The sequence below is a fragment of the Impatiens glandulifera genome, chromosome 9 (genome assembly GCF_907164915.1).
Source record: "Impatiens glandulifera chromosome 9, dImpGla2.1, whole genome shotgun sequence".
Taxonomy (NCBI): Eukaryota; Viridiplantae; Streptophyta; class Magnoliopsida; order Ericales; family Balsaminaceae; genus Impatiens; species Impatiens glandulifera.
In genome coordinates this window covers 28,268,428-28,283,641 of record NC_061870.1, presented here as the reverse complement: position 1 = coordinate 28,283,641, position 15,214 = coordinate 28,268,428, and the positions used below count along the sequence as shown (strand labels likewise).

Sequence of the window (15,214 nt, the reverse complement as noted above, 5' to 3'; positions counted from 1 at the left end):
TATATATAATGATACTTAATTTTTAAAGTGTCCGGATTGTCGGGTCGAGAGTTGTGGTTAATTTGGATATTTATGTGAGAGTTGGATACTTTGGTCGGATTGTGGGTTGAACCCACCCATAAACTTAAAACGGTTAAAATAAATTTAAAAATGTTATTTGTAGGTTTCGAACTTACAACCTAACAAAACAAGTACAACCTTTAACCAAATGTGATTGAGATGTGGTTTGTCGAGGGATAATAGACCGGTATCATTTGAAAGTGGTTAAAGAAATATGAATCAAATATTTAATTGACCAAAGTGTGAAGTCACGATGCTAATTATTAAAAAATGTGAATCAAATATTTGATTGACAAAGTGAAAGTGTAAAGTCACAAAATGAGAGATTCATTCGGAAAAAATATGTAATAAAACATGTGAGAAAATAAGTTGTTTTATCGAAGTGAATAAAATGTGAAATTGAACGTTATATTTTTTATTTTAATAATTTTAAACATTAATTAAATATTATTATAATTTTTTTAATTTATTTTATTTTTATCCTTATCCGTGTGAATTGCACGGAAATTTTAGTGATCGATAAGAACATTTTATACTATAAAACATTAAAAAATAAAGTTTAATATTTTCATCCGTAACTTGACTATAAAAAAAAATAAAGAAGGATAGTGAAGAACTTTGATAAATATTTTTCTCAAATTTGTGAGGAAGATCACATGTGTCCTCCATTAATGATATGTGTTATTTTCTGTTATAAGAATTTTTGTTATAAACAGTTATAGAGATAAGTATTATAATTTTATATTAACTAATTTTTTTGAGTTAATTTGTGCAGGTTGTAATTTTTAAAGATAAGTAATTAGTATACTTTATTAAAATAGAAAGTAATATTTTAAGTACTAATTTATATTTTATTGTAACTGAAATAAGAATCGGGCATTTCCGCTCTATTTTCTTCAATAATATTTGAGACTTTCTACCATTCTTGATCTTGATTTATCAAATTCATGTTGATTCTTCAACTCTTATTATGGTATCAGAGCACAAGGGGAAACAATCTACAAAAAATTTACCAATCTACGATTCGTTCGATTATGATAACGACGATCTTCTAGACGAACCGAAAGAAGATCTGAGCCCTAATTCTAAGAAAAAAAATGTGATCGTACTGATCTTTTATATCTACATGGAGGAGAATCTTTTTCAACCGTTCTTACATTGACTGTTCTTACAAGGCTCAATTACTTTGAGTAGAGCACGAGCGTTCAATTAGGACTTCTGGCCAAGATGGAGACAGATTTTAGATATGGTTCTTATAAGATGTCGAGTGATAATAAAGAAGCTATACTTTGGAGGATGGTCGACGCAACTGTAAGAACTTGGATTATGAATGCTATTGATAAGTAGAATAAAGTTCATTTTCAGAGCACTCTTACTTCACAACAATTATGGGACGAAATCAAAGCACGCTAAAAAATGGGCCAACGCAGTATCAATTGAGGAAAAATATCTACACGATTCAACAATATAACTTAGACCTAGAAGAGTACTATTCGAAAACTAGGCATTAGTAGCAAGGTTTTAAAATACGCGGTCCGACCGGCGGTTCAACCGGTCCGACCACGAAACGGTTGAATGGGCGGTCCGGTTTTTGACTTCTATACCGTTTCCTTTCGAACCGGTCAAAAACCGGTCCAACCGGACAGTTCAATCGGAATTCGGAACCGGAAATTTCTGGTTAGAAAGGTTTTCTATTATTCTATTGGATCTGTTATTCTCTCCTCGGTAGGAGACCTTGACTCTAATCCTTTCCGCATCAAGATTCAAGAAGACTGCATTATCGTTTCGTGGTTAAGTGGATGTTTTGAAAGTATCCAATAACTTTTATCGATTCCTGCTCGTTAAAACTGAAGATCAATAACAACAAAGGAACGGAAAAGTTTATCATTTTAGAAGGGGAGACAGTGAGATGGGAAGAAGAAGAAAGACAGAAAGACAAAGATGAAATGGGAAGAAGAAAGACAGAGATGAGAAGAAGAAGAAAGACAGAGAAAGATAGAGATGAGAAGAAGAAGAAAGACAGAGATGGGAAGAAGAAGAAAGACATCAATCATCAGTCGGTCTCTACATCATTTGTTGACTGGTGTAATAGATTAAAGTTAAAAAAAGTAACCATGGTTTCTTAACGATGATTAAGTTAAAAAATTATATAAGATTCATTCATTCAGTAACTTGTTTTCTTTTGTATTATCTTCTTAAAATCCGGTTCGACCACTGATTCAACCGGTTCAACCGGTCGGACCGAAGTACGTCCAAAAACCGGGTTGATGTCCGGAACGATTTTTAGAACCCTGTTTAGTAGGATGAAATTATGTATTACAACCACACATAAATTGTACTTGTGATAGAAGTAACATAGACACATGTGTTGCATGTAAACTAGAAAAACAAGTGATAATGAATTATGAAAATAACAATTTATACTTGTTCTTATTAGGCCTTGATTATTCTTTTGAAAACATCAAGAATTCTATACTCATGAAGGACCCTCTACCAAATGTTTATAAAGCCTTCACCATGCTACTCAATGATGAGAAGAAAAGACAAATTAATATTCAAAACCATGAGCATCATTCGGCCATGTTCGTGAATTCAAATGGAGAACTTATGAAGAAGACAAGGAAACCTGATGATGGAAGGTAGAATAACAAGAACACAGTGTGTAATCACTATAGGATGAGAGGGCTTACCAAAGAACAATGTTTTAAAAATTTTGGCTATCCTGAATGGTGGAAAAATCCAAGGAAAAGAAATGCAGTATATACAGCAAACATTCTATTTTCTGATGATGAAGATGCACCAAAATCTCTAAAGAAGAATTTAAAACAATTCAGAGGCTCCTTAAAGAAATGAGGATGAATATAAATGGAGCAGAAACTTCAAATGGCGCATGAAATTTAAAAAGAAATAGTATAAACTTTGAAGTAGGTAAGTCTACTAACTCTTATGTTTTTACAGCTGTTGAATTAAGAATGAGCCTAAATTGTTTAGAGAAAGGAAAGAATATGTGGCTGATAGACTCAGGTGCTAGCAGTCACATATGCAATAATATGAATCTTTTTACACAAATACATAAGTTGGAGCAAAAAAAATCTTTATATTTTGCAGAAATCCATTAGTGAAGTTGGAGATTTAAGGTTAAACGAGAATTTTAACCTGAAATAAGTGCTTATTGCACTAGATTTCAAATATAACCTCATTTAAGTAGAAAATTAATATAAGATAATAAGAAGATAACTTGCACTTTTTTCTGAAAATAATTGTGTGTTGCAGGACCATAATCAAAATGATATCTATGAAATTGGAAAGAGAGTTGGAAATATTTTTCTTTTCTTTTCTTCTTTAAATGATTTCGATAAAAAAAAAGAACACATTGTTTCTGAAAATTCCTTCAATGTTAGTGAGTTTGCGATGATGCACCAAAGATGTGGGCATCCATCTAATAAAGTATTGAAAATAATATTTCGCTTTTTAGCAAATAAAATGTCTCTTTGTTCAACTTGTCAAATTACAAAGTTTCATAGAATGTTTTTTCAAAACAGTTTGTCCTTTTCAAAAGACATGTTTGATATATATGAGGTCCTTATAAAAAGAGTAAACACAACTTATATGGTTACAATATTAGATGATTTTTCAAGATGTATATGGATATTTCTTCTTAAAGACAAAACACTTGTTTTTAATAAGTCTAATACCTTACTTAAATAGAAAATAATATTTTGAGGACTAATTTATATTTTGTTATAACTGAAACAAGAATGAGACAAATGACCCTTGTTATGTATCAAACATTTAGTGTTAATCATCACTCACTTTTCTTCAATAATATTTCAGACTTTTTACTATTATTGATCTTGATTTATCAAATTTATGTTGATTCTTCAAGTCTTATTAACTAGGACCCGAACCCAAAGTGGTCCAGGTCACATTGCTTAATAATCAATATATTTTATGTTCTTCCTCCAACCAAAATTTTTAAATATATTTTCCATTTGTTTGACAGGTTTGGTCACTCTGGCTTTAAATACGTGTATAATATTCTTCATCTGGATAAATCTTTGTTTTTATATCATTATTCTAAAGAAAAGTATTGGACTGTTTTAAAAGAAACTTGTGTTGTTTTAGTTTATCATAAAGATTTAAAAAAAGACATTTGGAAATATATATATATATGACCTAAAAATTTATCAAATTTTCACTGTTTTCTAAAATTTAATCACTTAGTTTTCATGAGACAACTATTTTTCTTTTTTTAATTAGAATTCTCAATTATAATTAATTTATGACTTTGGTTGGTTTGGATTATTTAAATAATTTCAATATTTATTACTTCATTCACTAATTAAAATATAAAATATTCTCAATTTTTAAAAAAAGAATTATCTTACCATTATATATTAATAAAATTATTTATTTTAAAAATTATATTTCTCAAAATCACCAAAAATTGTAAATTTTAAATAATTCACAAGTTATTTAAATAACATTTTCGAACAAGGACATGAGTCACCAAATTAAATTCCTCAAGAGGGCGCAAATCAATTATATCTGTGTCACATTCTTCTAAGATTTTTTTTTTAAAAATCTTTAAAAGTTATTTAAAAGTTGTTTTTTTTTAGATAATCGTGATTTCTTTTGTTTTAAGATCGATCATTTATGTAATGTGATGAATGAGGCTGAAAAAGTGTGTGAGTCGTTGGATTATGAGATTAACTTAACGAATTTGTTTGATTAGTATTGTTCTTTTTATTCTTATGTAGGAAGATGTAATTGGAGTTCGATCTCCGTTTCCAGCGTGGTTAATGATAGTAATATAATTTTCCCCCAAAAAATTTTTGATAGTAACCTAGTTATTTATTCTAACATTATTTAGTTTTATAAGTATCTATCTCTCTGAAATGAAACCGTTTATCAAAAGTCAAACTTATACGACATTAACTTTGTGACTATTAGTTCTAAATTGAAAAGTATTCTTGAGGCAAATTCTATTATGGAGGAATTGAAAAATGTTATTAATGAATGTGATAGAGACAAGACTCTAAGTAGCGATGAATTTAATTGTTTTTTAAAAGACGTGAACTTTCTTTAAAGACGATGTTATTGAAATAATATTAAAAAGCGAAAATTTGGTGTAATGAATGATGTCAGAAATGATGTAACATAATTTGAGTGAAATTGAAATCTAAGAAGAGAGAAATTTCATTTTTCAACTTCACTTAAATACTTTACATCATTTTTCGACACCATTCATTATATCAATTTTTTATCTCTTTTATTATTTTTTTCTCTTTTTGACAAAATTTAAAATTTATTTTCATTTTTCTCATCTACATAGCTCCAACAACTCTAGAGAAAAAACATTTGAGGCCAAAGAGAGTTTTATAAGATTATTTTAAAATATTTGATAAATATGTGTGTAGTTTGGTGTGATAGAATTTGTTTTATTTATCAACGAAATAATATTTATTAAAGGGAGTCAAATCTTTTAATGACGTTGTTAGTTAATGAGTGCATTAATTCGGCTTCAATGATGAACACGATTTTCAACAAATTTAATTTAATGTTTAAAAGATTTTTTTGATCATTATTATTTAATATAGTTTGCTTTGTTTTTGGTTGTTAAAATGAGTGGTATTCATGAAAATGACAAAGTATTGAGGTGAGGGATCAGCTGTTCCATGTCTTCTTGTATCATTTCAAAGTTAATTATAAAACCGCGTAGTATAATTAATAACTGTATTCCTTTATACTTTTTTATAATTATTTTTCAAATAATATTGAACGGTCAACGACATAAATTTCGTTTGTAATTAAAGTGCAACAAATAAGACAAATTCTTGTTTGGTCCAAACGTTGAAACTTTAAATGAAGAGTGACTTAAATCAAAACCCAAAATATTAGTTTGGGTAAAATTTGAGTTAAATTTAATTCGAATTGAGGTAGGTTATTCAAATTATTCAAAATAAATATCTTTAATTAAAAAATTCATATCTCTCTAACTTTATAGTGTCTCCTACTTCAACAACATCAGCTCTCCGTCAGTCATCATAATTTTATATATATATAAAAAATATAAGTTTATTTGAACATATTTATAATCGATTATTTTTATAAACTTAAAAGTAAAAATCTGTTATAAATAATAAGTGAAAATTTATTTTAAAGTGAAAATTTCTATAAACAATTAACCAAAATATCACTTTATTCTTCTAAACTTAATAAAAAATATTATATATAAAGTTATATTAAATTTTTTAATTTTAATTTAATATATAAATTTAAATATTATTAAATCAATTAAAATATTAAATACTTAATATTTAAATATTTATATTTGTTAATTCAATTTTTCATCCATAATTTTTAAATACTTAAAATTCTATTTTCAAGATTTAAATCTTAATTTTCAATTATATCAAACAAATCAATCATTTTAGATATACTTATTTGAATAATTTGGAAGAAAATAAAAACAGTTGATCATCATATTCATTCACCTTTTCATCCCAAACTGTTATCTTGATATCTATCCATAATCAAATCACATCACGCCGGGAAATCATCATCGCCGGCAGGGGAGAATTGTCCGACGACAATGGAATCGTATTTCTAAACGCTAAAGAAGATGATGGATTAAGATTTGACGTCCGAGAAGATAACATCATCTGATCCAACAAACTTATTGAATGACGACGAACATTTTGTCTCTCCACTCCCCATGCATCCGATTGATTATGAACCGTCGAAGGAGAAGCAAGAACAGTCGTCTGGGTAGTGACGGATTGGCTGACCGGAAGAGAAACATCCTCCGGAAAGTTGAGTTTAGCCTTGTTTCCCCTGAAACCCAAGGCTGCTCGATCATAGGCTCTGGCGGCGGCCTCGGCGGTGTGGAAGGTTCCTAGCCATACTCTTGCAGCTTTAACTGGGTCTCTTATTTCAGCTGCCCATTTCCCCCATGGCCTTTGTCTAACTCCTCTGTACTTTCTCTTCCTTGTTTCTGTTCTTCTTCCATATGAGACATTGGTGGTGTCAAATGTATGATTATCTTCTCCTGCCCCTGCATAACCGCCACCTTCATTTACAGTAGTAATACTATTATCGGCGCCGGCGGGAACCTCTAATTCTCCGGATAGAACGTGGGTGAGAGCAGAAACAATGATTAGCGTCTCCTTCTCTCTGGTATACCCAGAGGCAGAGGGCATCATCATCATTTGATTCCTCTGTTTCTTTTCTTCATTATCATCACATTGGGCTTCATCTATCATGTTTCTTCTCTCCATCTCCGTCCTCGCCGCTTCTTTTCCGTTCACTGAATAATAGATAAACTTATCTCTTATTAATAAAGATATATTAATAAAGATGATCACTTGTGAACGGAATCCAACTCGTGGATTTACTGTACAGAGAAATTTGAACAATATAATTGCAGTCTTTTAATGTCGGCCCAGAGTTAAGTGCTTGAGAAATTTAAAAAGAGGCAGAGGTGTTTCCTTAAAATAAAGGAACGAGAATATGAACGAAATTGATAGATGTGTGGAATAGAATAAATATAATTAATAGAAGTGTAGGGTATTAAGACTATTAATCATTCTTATTTACATTAATAATGTTTAGATGTATTAGAGAGATATTATTAATATTATTTTATGATTAATATTTTTATTATATTTTATTTAATTAAAAATACAAATTATTATTATATTATAATTATTTAAAATATATAAAATATTAAAATGTGTCTTAATTTAATAAAATATAAATATATAATATTTTATTATATTAATTATATATTTTTTTAAATACATATAAAAAATAATTAAATATTTAATTTGTTATTTATAAATAAAAATTATATACAATATAAAATCTTTAAAATATTATATATTAATAATTAATCAAATTAAATATAATATTTTACTTAATAATATATACTATACCATTGCAAAATATTTTTAATAACATTTTTTTATCAAAATATTTTATATTTAACTTTTCTAATATTTTTAAATATTTATTTTATATAAAATTGTTATTTTATTTCTAAGTTTTTATATTTTAATTAATTTATTATAATTTTATTATTAATATATAATATATAAATTAATTATATAAAAATAATTTTATTATTATTAGTTATTATAATTATTAAAAAAATAATTTATTTTATTAATTATATTTTATTTAAAATAATTTATCAATATTATTTAAATAGTTGAAATAATTTATTTCAATAAATAAATTAAAAAATTTATTATTATTTTAATTATAAAAGAACGTATAATATAATTATAAAAGAAAAAATATATATAATATTATAATTATAATTATGAGAGAAAACTTGAGAGAGTGGACATTATGGGAGAAAAAATGCATTATAGGAAATGTGATTCATCCCTCTCAATTTAGAGAGGAATGGATGATTCATGAGTATACCGAATTAAATCAATGTTTTAGAACAAGAAACTCATTAATCAAATACTTCATTTTATTCTCGTTCTTATTCATGAGTACAAAAATCAAATACTAAGCATCCCGAAATTTCAGAAAATGAGTTCATTTGATTTTTATTTTAATTTTAAATTGTGAGCTCAGATAATAAATTTATTGTTAACTAAAAAAATGGATCACATGTTTATGTATATATATTCTAGAAGTAGTGTGAGTTCACATTTACACTATGAAGTGGTCCATACTCGTTAAGACTTAGTCCACTTATGATATGTCGACAAAAGGGCTTAACAGTCACCGTTCAAGGCCTGGCCCATAACATAAGGAACTAATTCGCCAGTTTCCCATTTACAAGGAAGTTAAGATATTTTTGACCAAATAGGTAAGGAATTGTGTCTTATTTTTTTTTTTTAATTAATTGAAAATTTAATATAGGAGAATAGTCATTTTTTATCTTTTAAGCCAACTCTTTTCCTTTAAATACTGTTGTAGGGTATCAAGAAAATAACCCACTAAGACAACTAATGTATTTTATCAAATAGTTGTTGTCGTATTTATAATTGGATTGATTTGAATTTAATATAATGAGACGTTATATTATAAAATTTAAATAAGTTGAGCTCTAAGAGATTTATAATATAAAATTTATATATATGCTTTAGCTCAATCTCATCAATAAAGTGTCAAACATTTAACAAAAAAAATCATCCTATATTTTATTATGATGTCCGTCTTCATATTTTTTATTGTTGAAAATGTTCGTTTAGTAGTAGTGTTATAAATATGTAATTTTAAAATAAAATAAATCAATTTAATTAATTAATATAACATAAACTTTTGATCGTTCACTTTCGATTAATTGTTGACACAATTCAACAAGGGTATAAATCTTCAAACTTTGCATCACATAAAGTTTATAATGTATTTATCCACATTTTAATTCAATTATGTGTTGACACAATTCAACAAGGGTATAAATCTTTAAATTTTGCATCACATAAAGTTTATAATGTATTTATTCACATTTTAATTCAATGATGTCTTGTTCAATGAAATCTTTATAATAATATTTCGATGTAAATTTACGAATATCATCAATATTAAATTAGTTTTAAAAAAAAAATTCTAAAAATATGTTAAGAGAAAAAATAAATTGAATACTTAACTACATCAAAAACATCAATTTCATTTTTAAACAAATAATTTTAACTCATCAAAAAAGTCTCTAAATGTAATAGCAGTATTTAATAAAAAAAATTAGGAAATGACAAGAAGATTTGATTTTCTCATAATATTATGCATTAAATACAAAATGAAAACAAATTCAAAGTGTCATATTTATGTAAATTTTCCGAATTTCAATAAGAACTTCAAAAACTTGCAACATATATACTTATCAAGCTTTGTACCGAGTCATAATGAGAACTACAGCGATAACTCTGACTCGTTTTAAATTATCAATCTCATTTACTCCAATTTTTTAACTGCATTCTTTAGTTGTTAACGTACGATTAATTTCAATATATTTGGTTAATAAGGTTTCATATTTAGATATAAACGCTTTATTTAATATTATATATATATATATATATATTTCTTTTTTCTTTTTCCTAAATTTCGTTCAATACAAATAGAAAATGAATTATTTCATTGTTAAAAAATAAAATTTGAAAACTTTCCCTTATAAAATATTGTAATTTAAGGCTGAAAAACATAAAATAATCAAATAAATATTTAATTGAATGATAAAGTAAAATGATTGAAAAAGTATAAAAAAAATAAGTAATACTAATCTAATAATTTCTATTTAAAGTCAATTATAAATAAATTATTATATCAACTCAGAAAATAAAAATTATAAAAATAAATAAAGAGAAAGAGATTCCATCTCCTTGGGAATTACAAAAATAAGTATAAAGATTTTGATTTTGATGAAAATAATAGGAGTGGAAATTAAAAAGGAACTATGAAAAAATTAAGGTTTTTTAAGGAAAGTATAGATACCTAATATACTTGGAAATGTTACTATCTCTAATTTAATTTTATTATATATAAATATATATTTTTTAATTTAAAAAATAATATTTAATCTTTTAAGGGTGAGTTTAACCATACGCTATGAAGATATTGCTCTATAGTATGATTTATTTCCACTAGTTACACATTAGGATTTCCACTAGTTACACACGATTAACCAAAAATGTGCCACTTAACTGACTCAATTAATTTCAGAACCTTTAAAACTAGATATTATTTATTTATTTATTTATTTATTTTTAGATAAATGACAAATTTAGAACTCTATGTTTTCTCAAATTTAAAACACTCGTAATTTTTTTATTTATTTAAAGAATTATACTTATACTATTTGGTTATATTTAAGACTAATACTTAATGGTGTTAATTATATAACTTTGTTAAAATATTTGTCTTTCATATTATTTTATTTATTTATTTAATATATTCTTTTTTACATGTCATCTCCAACTAAACTAAACCAACCCAACATCTTATTTTCATCCATAGTTCGGCTACCGCTGCTGCTTCCCTTCCACAATCGACATAAAGGTCGTCACATGCCCGTTTCTCAACCTCTTATCTATCCAAATTTACATCCCTAACCATAATCACCGCCAAATCCAAAATGGGCAACGACTCCCTGCCGACATATACCGACCGTTTAATCTCCGGTATGTGTTACTTGTACAATTTTTTGACGTTTTGTCTGTAATTAAGGTCTTCAAGGGTTTTATACTTTCTGGTGGTCAGGAATCCTAAATTTAACAATAACTCTAGCTAGATACTTACGTCGTGGACGTGAATGCATTCAAACGCAGAAATCATGGCGTTGATGTTTATGCTTCACGATCATGTCGACTCCTCCATTTGTCATTTCAGCAATCACCTAATGCAACAAATTCAGTAAAGATCAACAATATGCAAATAATATGCAGAAGCATAAATCAATTAAACCTCTTGCATAGGTTTTCCACATTCTTTTAAGTTCACGAATTCCGTTACTCCATAATTCTTCACTGTAACAATTAAATTTGTTCTTTACAAGTTGGTCCTCATCTGATTCATAACTTCATAACTGATCATATTTATTCCGCAATCTATTAAAATTTATGTCCACACTAATAATCCTCGAAGTTTCAGCGATCCCCTTACTCCTTCCGCCACCTAAAGCATAATAGAAAGAAGATGAAAATCTAATAGAGATGGGTTGAGACTCGGATTGGACTTGTTGGTGAGTTTGGATAGTATTTTGTTTTTGTTCTTTCTGGGTAGTATGTTTTTGCTTTTGGGCATGTGTTGTTGATCGAGAAGTTATGTGATGGGTAGAAAAAATTCCATTCAATATTAGTTTTCACTTTTGCTCTGTTGTTGATCGTATCTAATTTGATTGATTTTCAAATTTAATCTTTTATTATCACAAAATCTTATGTCTTCCTCATTCTCATATGCTCCACCAGTTCATGACCTTGATAGGGGAGTTGAAAAGGCGGCAATGAGATGTGGGAGAAGAGAGAATCGGAGATGGCGAAAGTGAAGTGGTAGCCACGGCGAAGATGAATGAGTGGGTGGGGAGAAATTGATGAAGATGTTAACTACGTGTACAAATAATATATTAAACAATTTAACAAAGTTGAATATAAAATAACATCATTAGTGTGGACTGTGGAGTACTAAATATAAGAAAATAGTTTAACTAGAATTTTTCAAACGATAACAAATTAGGAGGTCCTAAATTTGACAAAATCTTTCAACAAATATCTTATATTTGTCATTTATCCTTTTTTTGGGCTAGACAATCCATTTATTGAAGCAGAATTGATAGTCATTTCTTATGGAAATGAATGATCTATCAGTCCCCAATAATTAACCATGAATATCCCAAATAATTTTCTAAATGATGATTTCTTTATGATTAACTAAGAAAATTTTCGTGCTAGGCATACGAATAAGAATAAAAACAAAATAAATTATAATAATATATATTCAATGTTTAAAATTCTTAATAAATCAACGAATAATATATTTAAATAAAAAATAAAACGCTTTCATCTTACATTTTATTCACTAAGGTAAAACAACTCATTTTCTCACATGTTTCATTACATATTTTTTCCGAATGAATCTCTTATTTTGTGACTTTACACTTTCACTTTGTCAATCAAATATTTGATTCATGTTTTTTAATAATTAGCATCGTGACCTCACACTTTAGTTAATCAAATATTTGATTCATACTTGTTTAATCACTTTCAAATGATACCGGCCTATTATCCCTCGGCAAACCACATCTCAATCACACTTGGTTAAAGGTTATACTTGTTTTGTTAGGTTGCAAGTTCGAAACATACAAATAACATTTTTTATTTTATTTTTAACCGTTTTAAGTTTATAGACGGGTCAACCAACAATCCGACCCAAATATTCATTTACTCTCACATATATATCCAAATTAACCACAGTTCTCAACCCGACAATCCGAACACTTTAAAAATTAAGCATCATTATATATATATATATATATTATTTAGTTAAAAATTTAAACTTTTATTGTTAAAATGTCTCGCGTTCATCAAATTTGGTGTTGAATTTTAAATATAAAGTATTGTTAGTCTAGTTGGTTAAAGATTGTACTTGTTTTGCTAGGTTACAAGTTTGAAACATACAAATATTATTTTTAATTTTATTTTTAACCATTTTAAGTTTATGGGCGGGTCAACAAACAATCCGACCTAAGTATCCATTTACTCTCACATATATATCCAAATTAACCACAGCTCTCGATTCGGCAATCCGAACACTTTAAAAATTAAGCATCATTATATATATATATAGAGAGAGAATAGATAGTTAAAAATTTGAACTTTTATTGTTAAAATGTCTTGCGTTCATAAAATTTGGTGTTGAATCTTAAATATAAAATATTGTTAGCCTAGATGGTTAAAGGGTTGTACTTGTTTAGTTAGGTTATAAGTTCAAAACATACAAATAACATTTTTAATTATATTTTTAACCGTTTTAAGTTTATGGGCGGGTCAACCCACAATCCGACCCAAGTATTCATTTACTCTCACATATAAATTATTTTTAACCGCTTTAAGTTTATGGGCGGGTCAACCCACAATCCGACCCAAGTATTCATTTACTCTCACATATATATCCAAATTAACCACAGCTGATCCGGCAATCCGAACACTTTAAAAATTAAACATCATTATATATATATATATTAGTTAATTAAAAGTTTGAACTTTTATTGTTAAAATGTCTCGCGTTCATCAAATTTGGTATTGAATCTTAAATATAAAGTGTTGTTAGCTTGGTAGGTTAAAAGTTTGTAATTGTTTGGTTAGATTGCGAGTTCGAAACATAGAAATAACACTTTTAATTTTATTTTTAACCGTTTTAAGTTTATGGGCGGATCAACCCATAATCTAACCCAAGTATCCATTTACCCTCATATATATATCCAAATTAACCACAATTCTCGACCCGACAATCCGAAAACTTAAAAAATTAAGCATTATTATATATATAGTCAACCCACAATCCAACCCAAGTATCAATTTACTCCCACATATATATCCAAATTAACTATAAGCTACATCTCTCTACTCGACAATCCGAATATTTTAAAAATTAAACATCATTATATATATATATATAGATGACATGGAAAGTGAAAATTTTGTAACGAAAGACTGAGTAGAGAAAATGATGTGAAAAGGTAATTAAGATTAATGACTAAGTTTAATTAAAATTATTTACTTATTTATTTTCTTTTCATTAATAATTTCTTACTTTTATCTTCCTTTATATTTCTTTCTCTTTTTATCTATTAATTTGTAATTATACATAACGGAAAATTTCAATATTTAATAAATTATATATATATATATTATATATAAGAAAATAAGAAGTTAACTATAAAAAATATTATTTTTTTAAATTTAATTAATTATTATTTTATTTATATTATTTTTTTTCAGTTAATAGTTAATTAATTAATTTATATATTTTTAAAATAGTAATAATAACATAAATGAATAAATGAAATTAATAAAATATATAAATTTATATTTTTAAAAGATTTATATATATGATTAAACTGTTATTTTTTTTTAATTTCTATTATTTATCCTTACAAATATTTTTTTCTAATTCATTTTCTAATAAGATGTATTAAAAATTCAGATTAACCTGCACATAATATTTAATTTTTATCTAGGTTGAATATTAGTAGTTTATAGTTTTAATTAAATCATTTTAATTATTAAAAATTTATATTTAATTTTAAATTAAGTGAATATTTATAATAATTTTATAATAAAAATTAAAGAAAGAAAAATTATTAAATATTTTTTTAAATAATAAAAAGTTAAAGAGAAAGAAAATATTAAATATTTAAGAGACATGTACCATTTAAAAATTAAAGATAGCAAAATTAAAACGCATCAAATTTATAAGATGACATGTGCAATGACACAACATTCCCTGACTCATTCGCTACAAATTTTTAACTTCCATCTATCGTTACTCAAAATATCCCAATAACTTATTTTTTTTTTTAACAAGAATCAAATCTTACATTTTGGTCTCTACCAACTACTCTAACTCTAGTGGATCAATTAAAATTTATTATTGACTTTGTCAAAAATTTGAACTCTATTATTTTATATTTTTCAAACTC

General features: G+C 26.6%; 1 protein-coding gene across 1 annotated transcript; it reads right to left on the bottom strand.

Annotated features, from left to right (window-relative positions):
- Window positions 1-6,596: 6,596 nt before the first annotated feature.
- LOC124916144 (ethylene-responsive transcription factor RAP2-6-like) lies at window positions 6,597-7,340 on the bottom strand. The gene has a single exon (XM_047456878.1). The coding sequence runs from the start codon at window positions 7,338-7,340 to the stop codon at window positions 6,597-6,599; it is 744 nt and encodes a 247-aa protein (XP_047312834.1).
- Window positions 7,341-15,214: the final 7,874 nt, after the last annotated feature.

Coding starts and splice junctions, on each gene's coding strand:
- LOC124916144 (XM_047456878.1), bottom strand. CDS start 7,340: ATGGAGAGAAGAAACATGATAGATGAAGCCCAATGTGATGATAATGAA.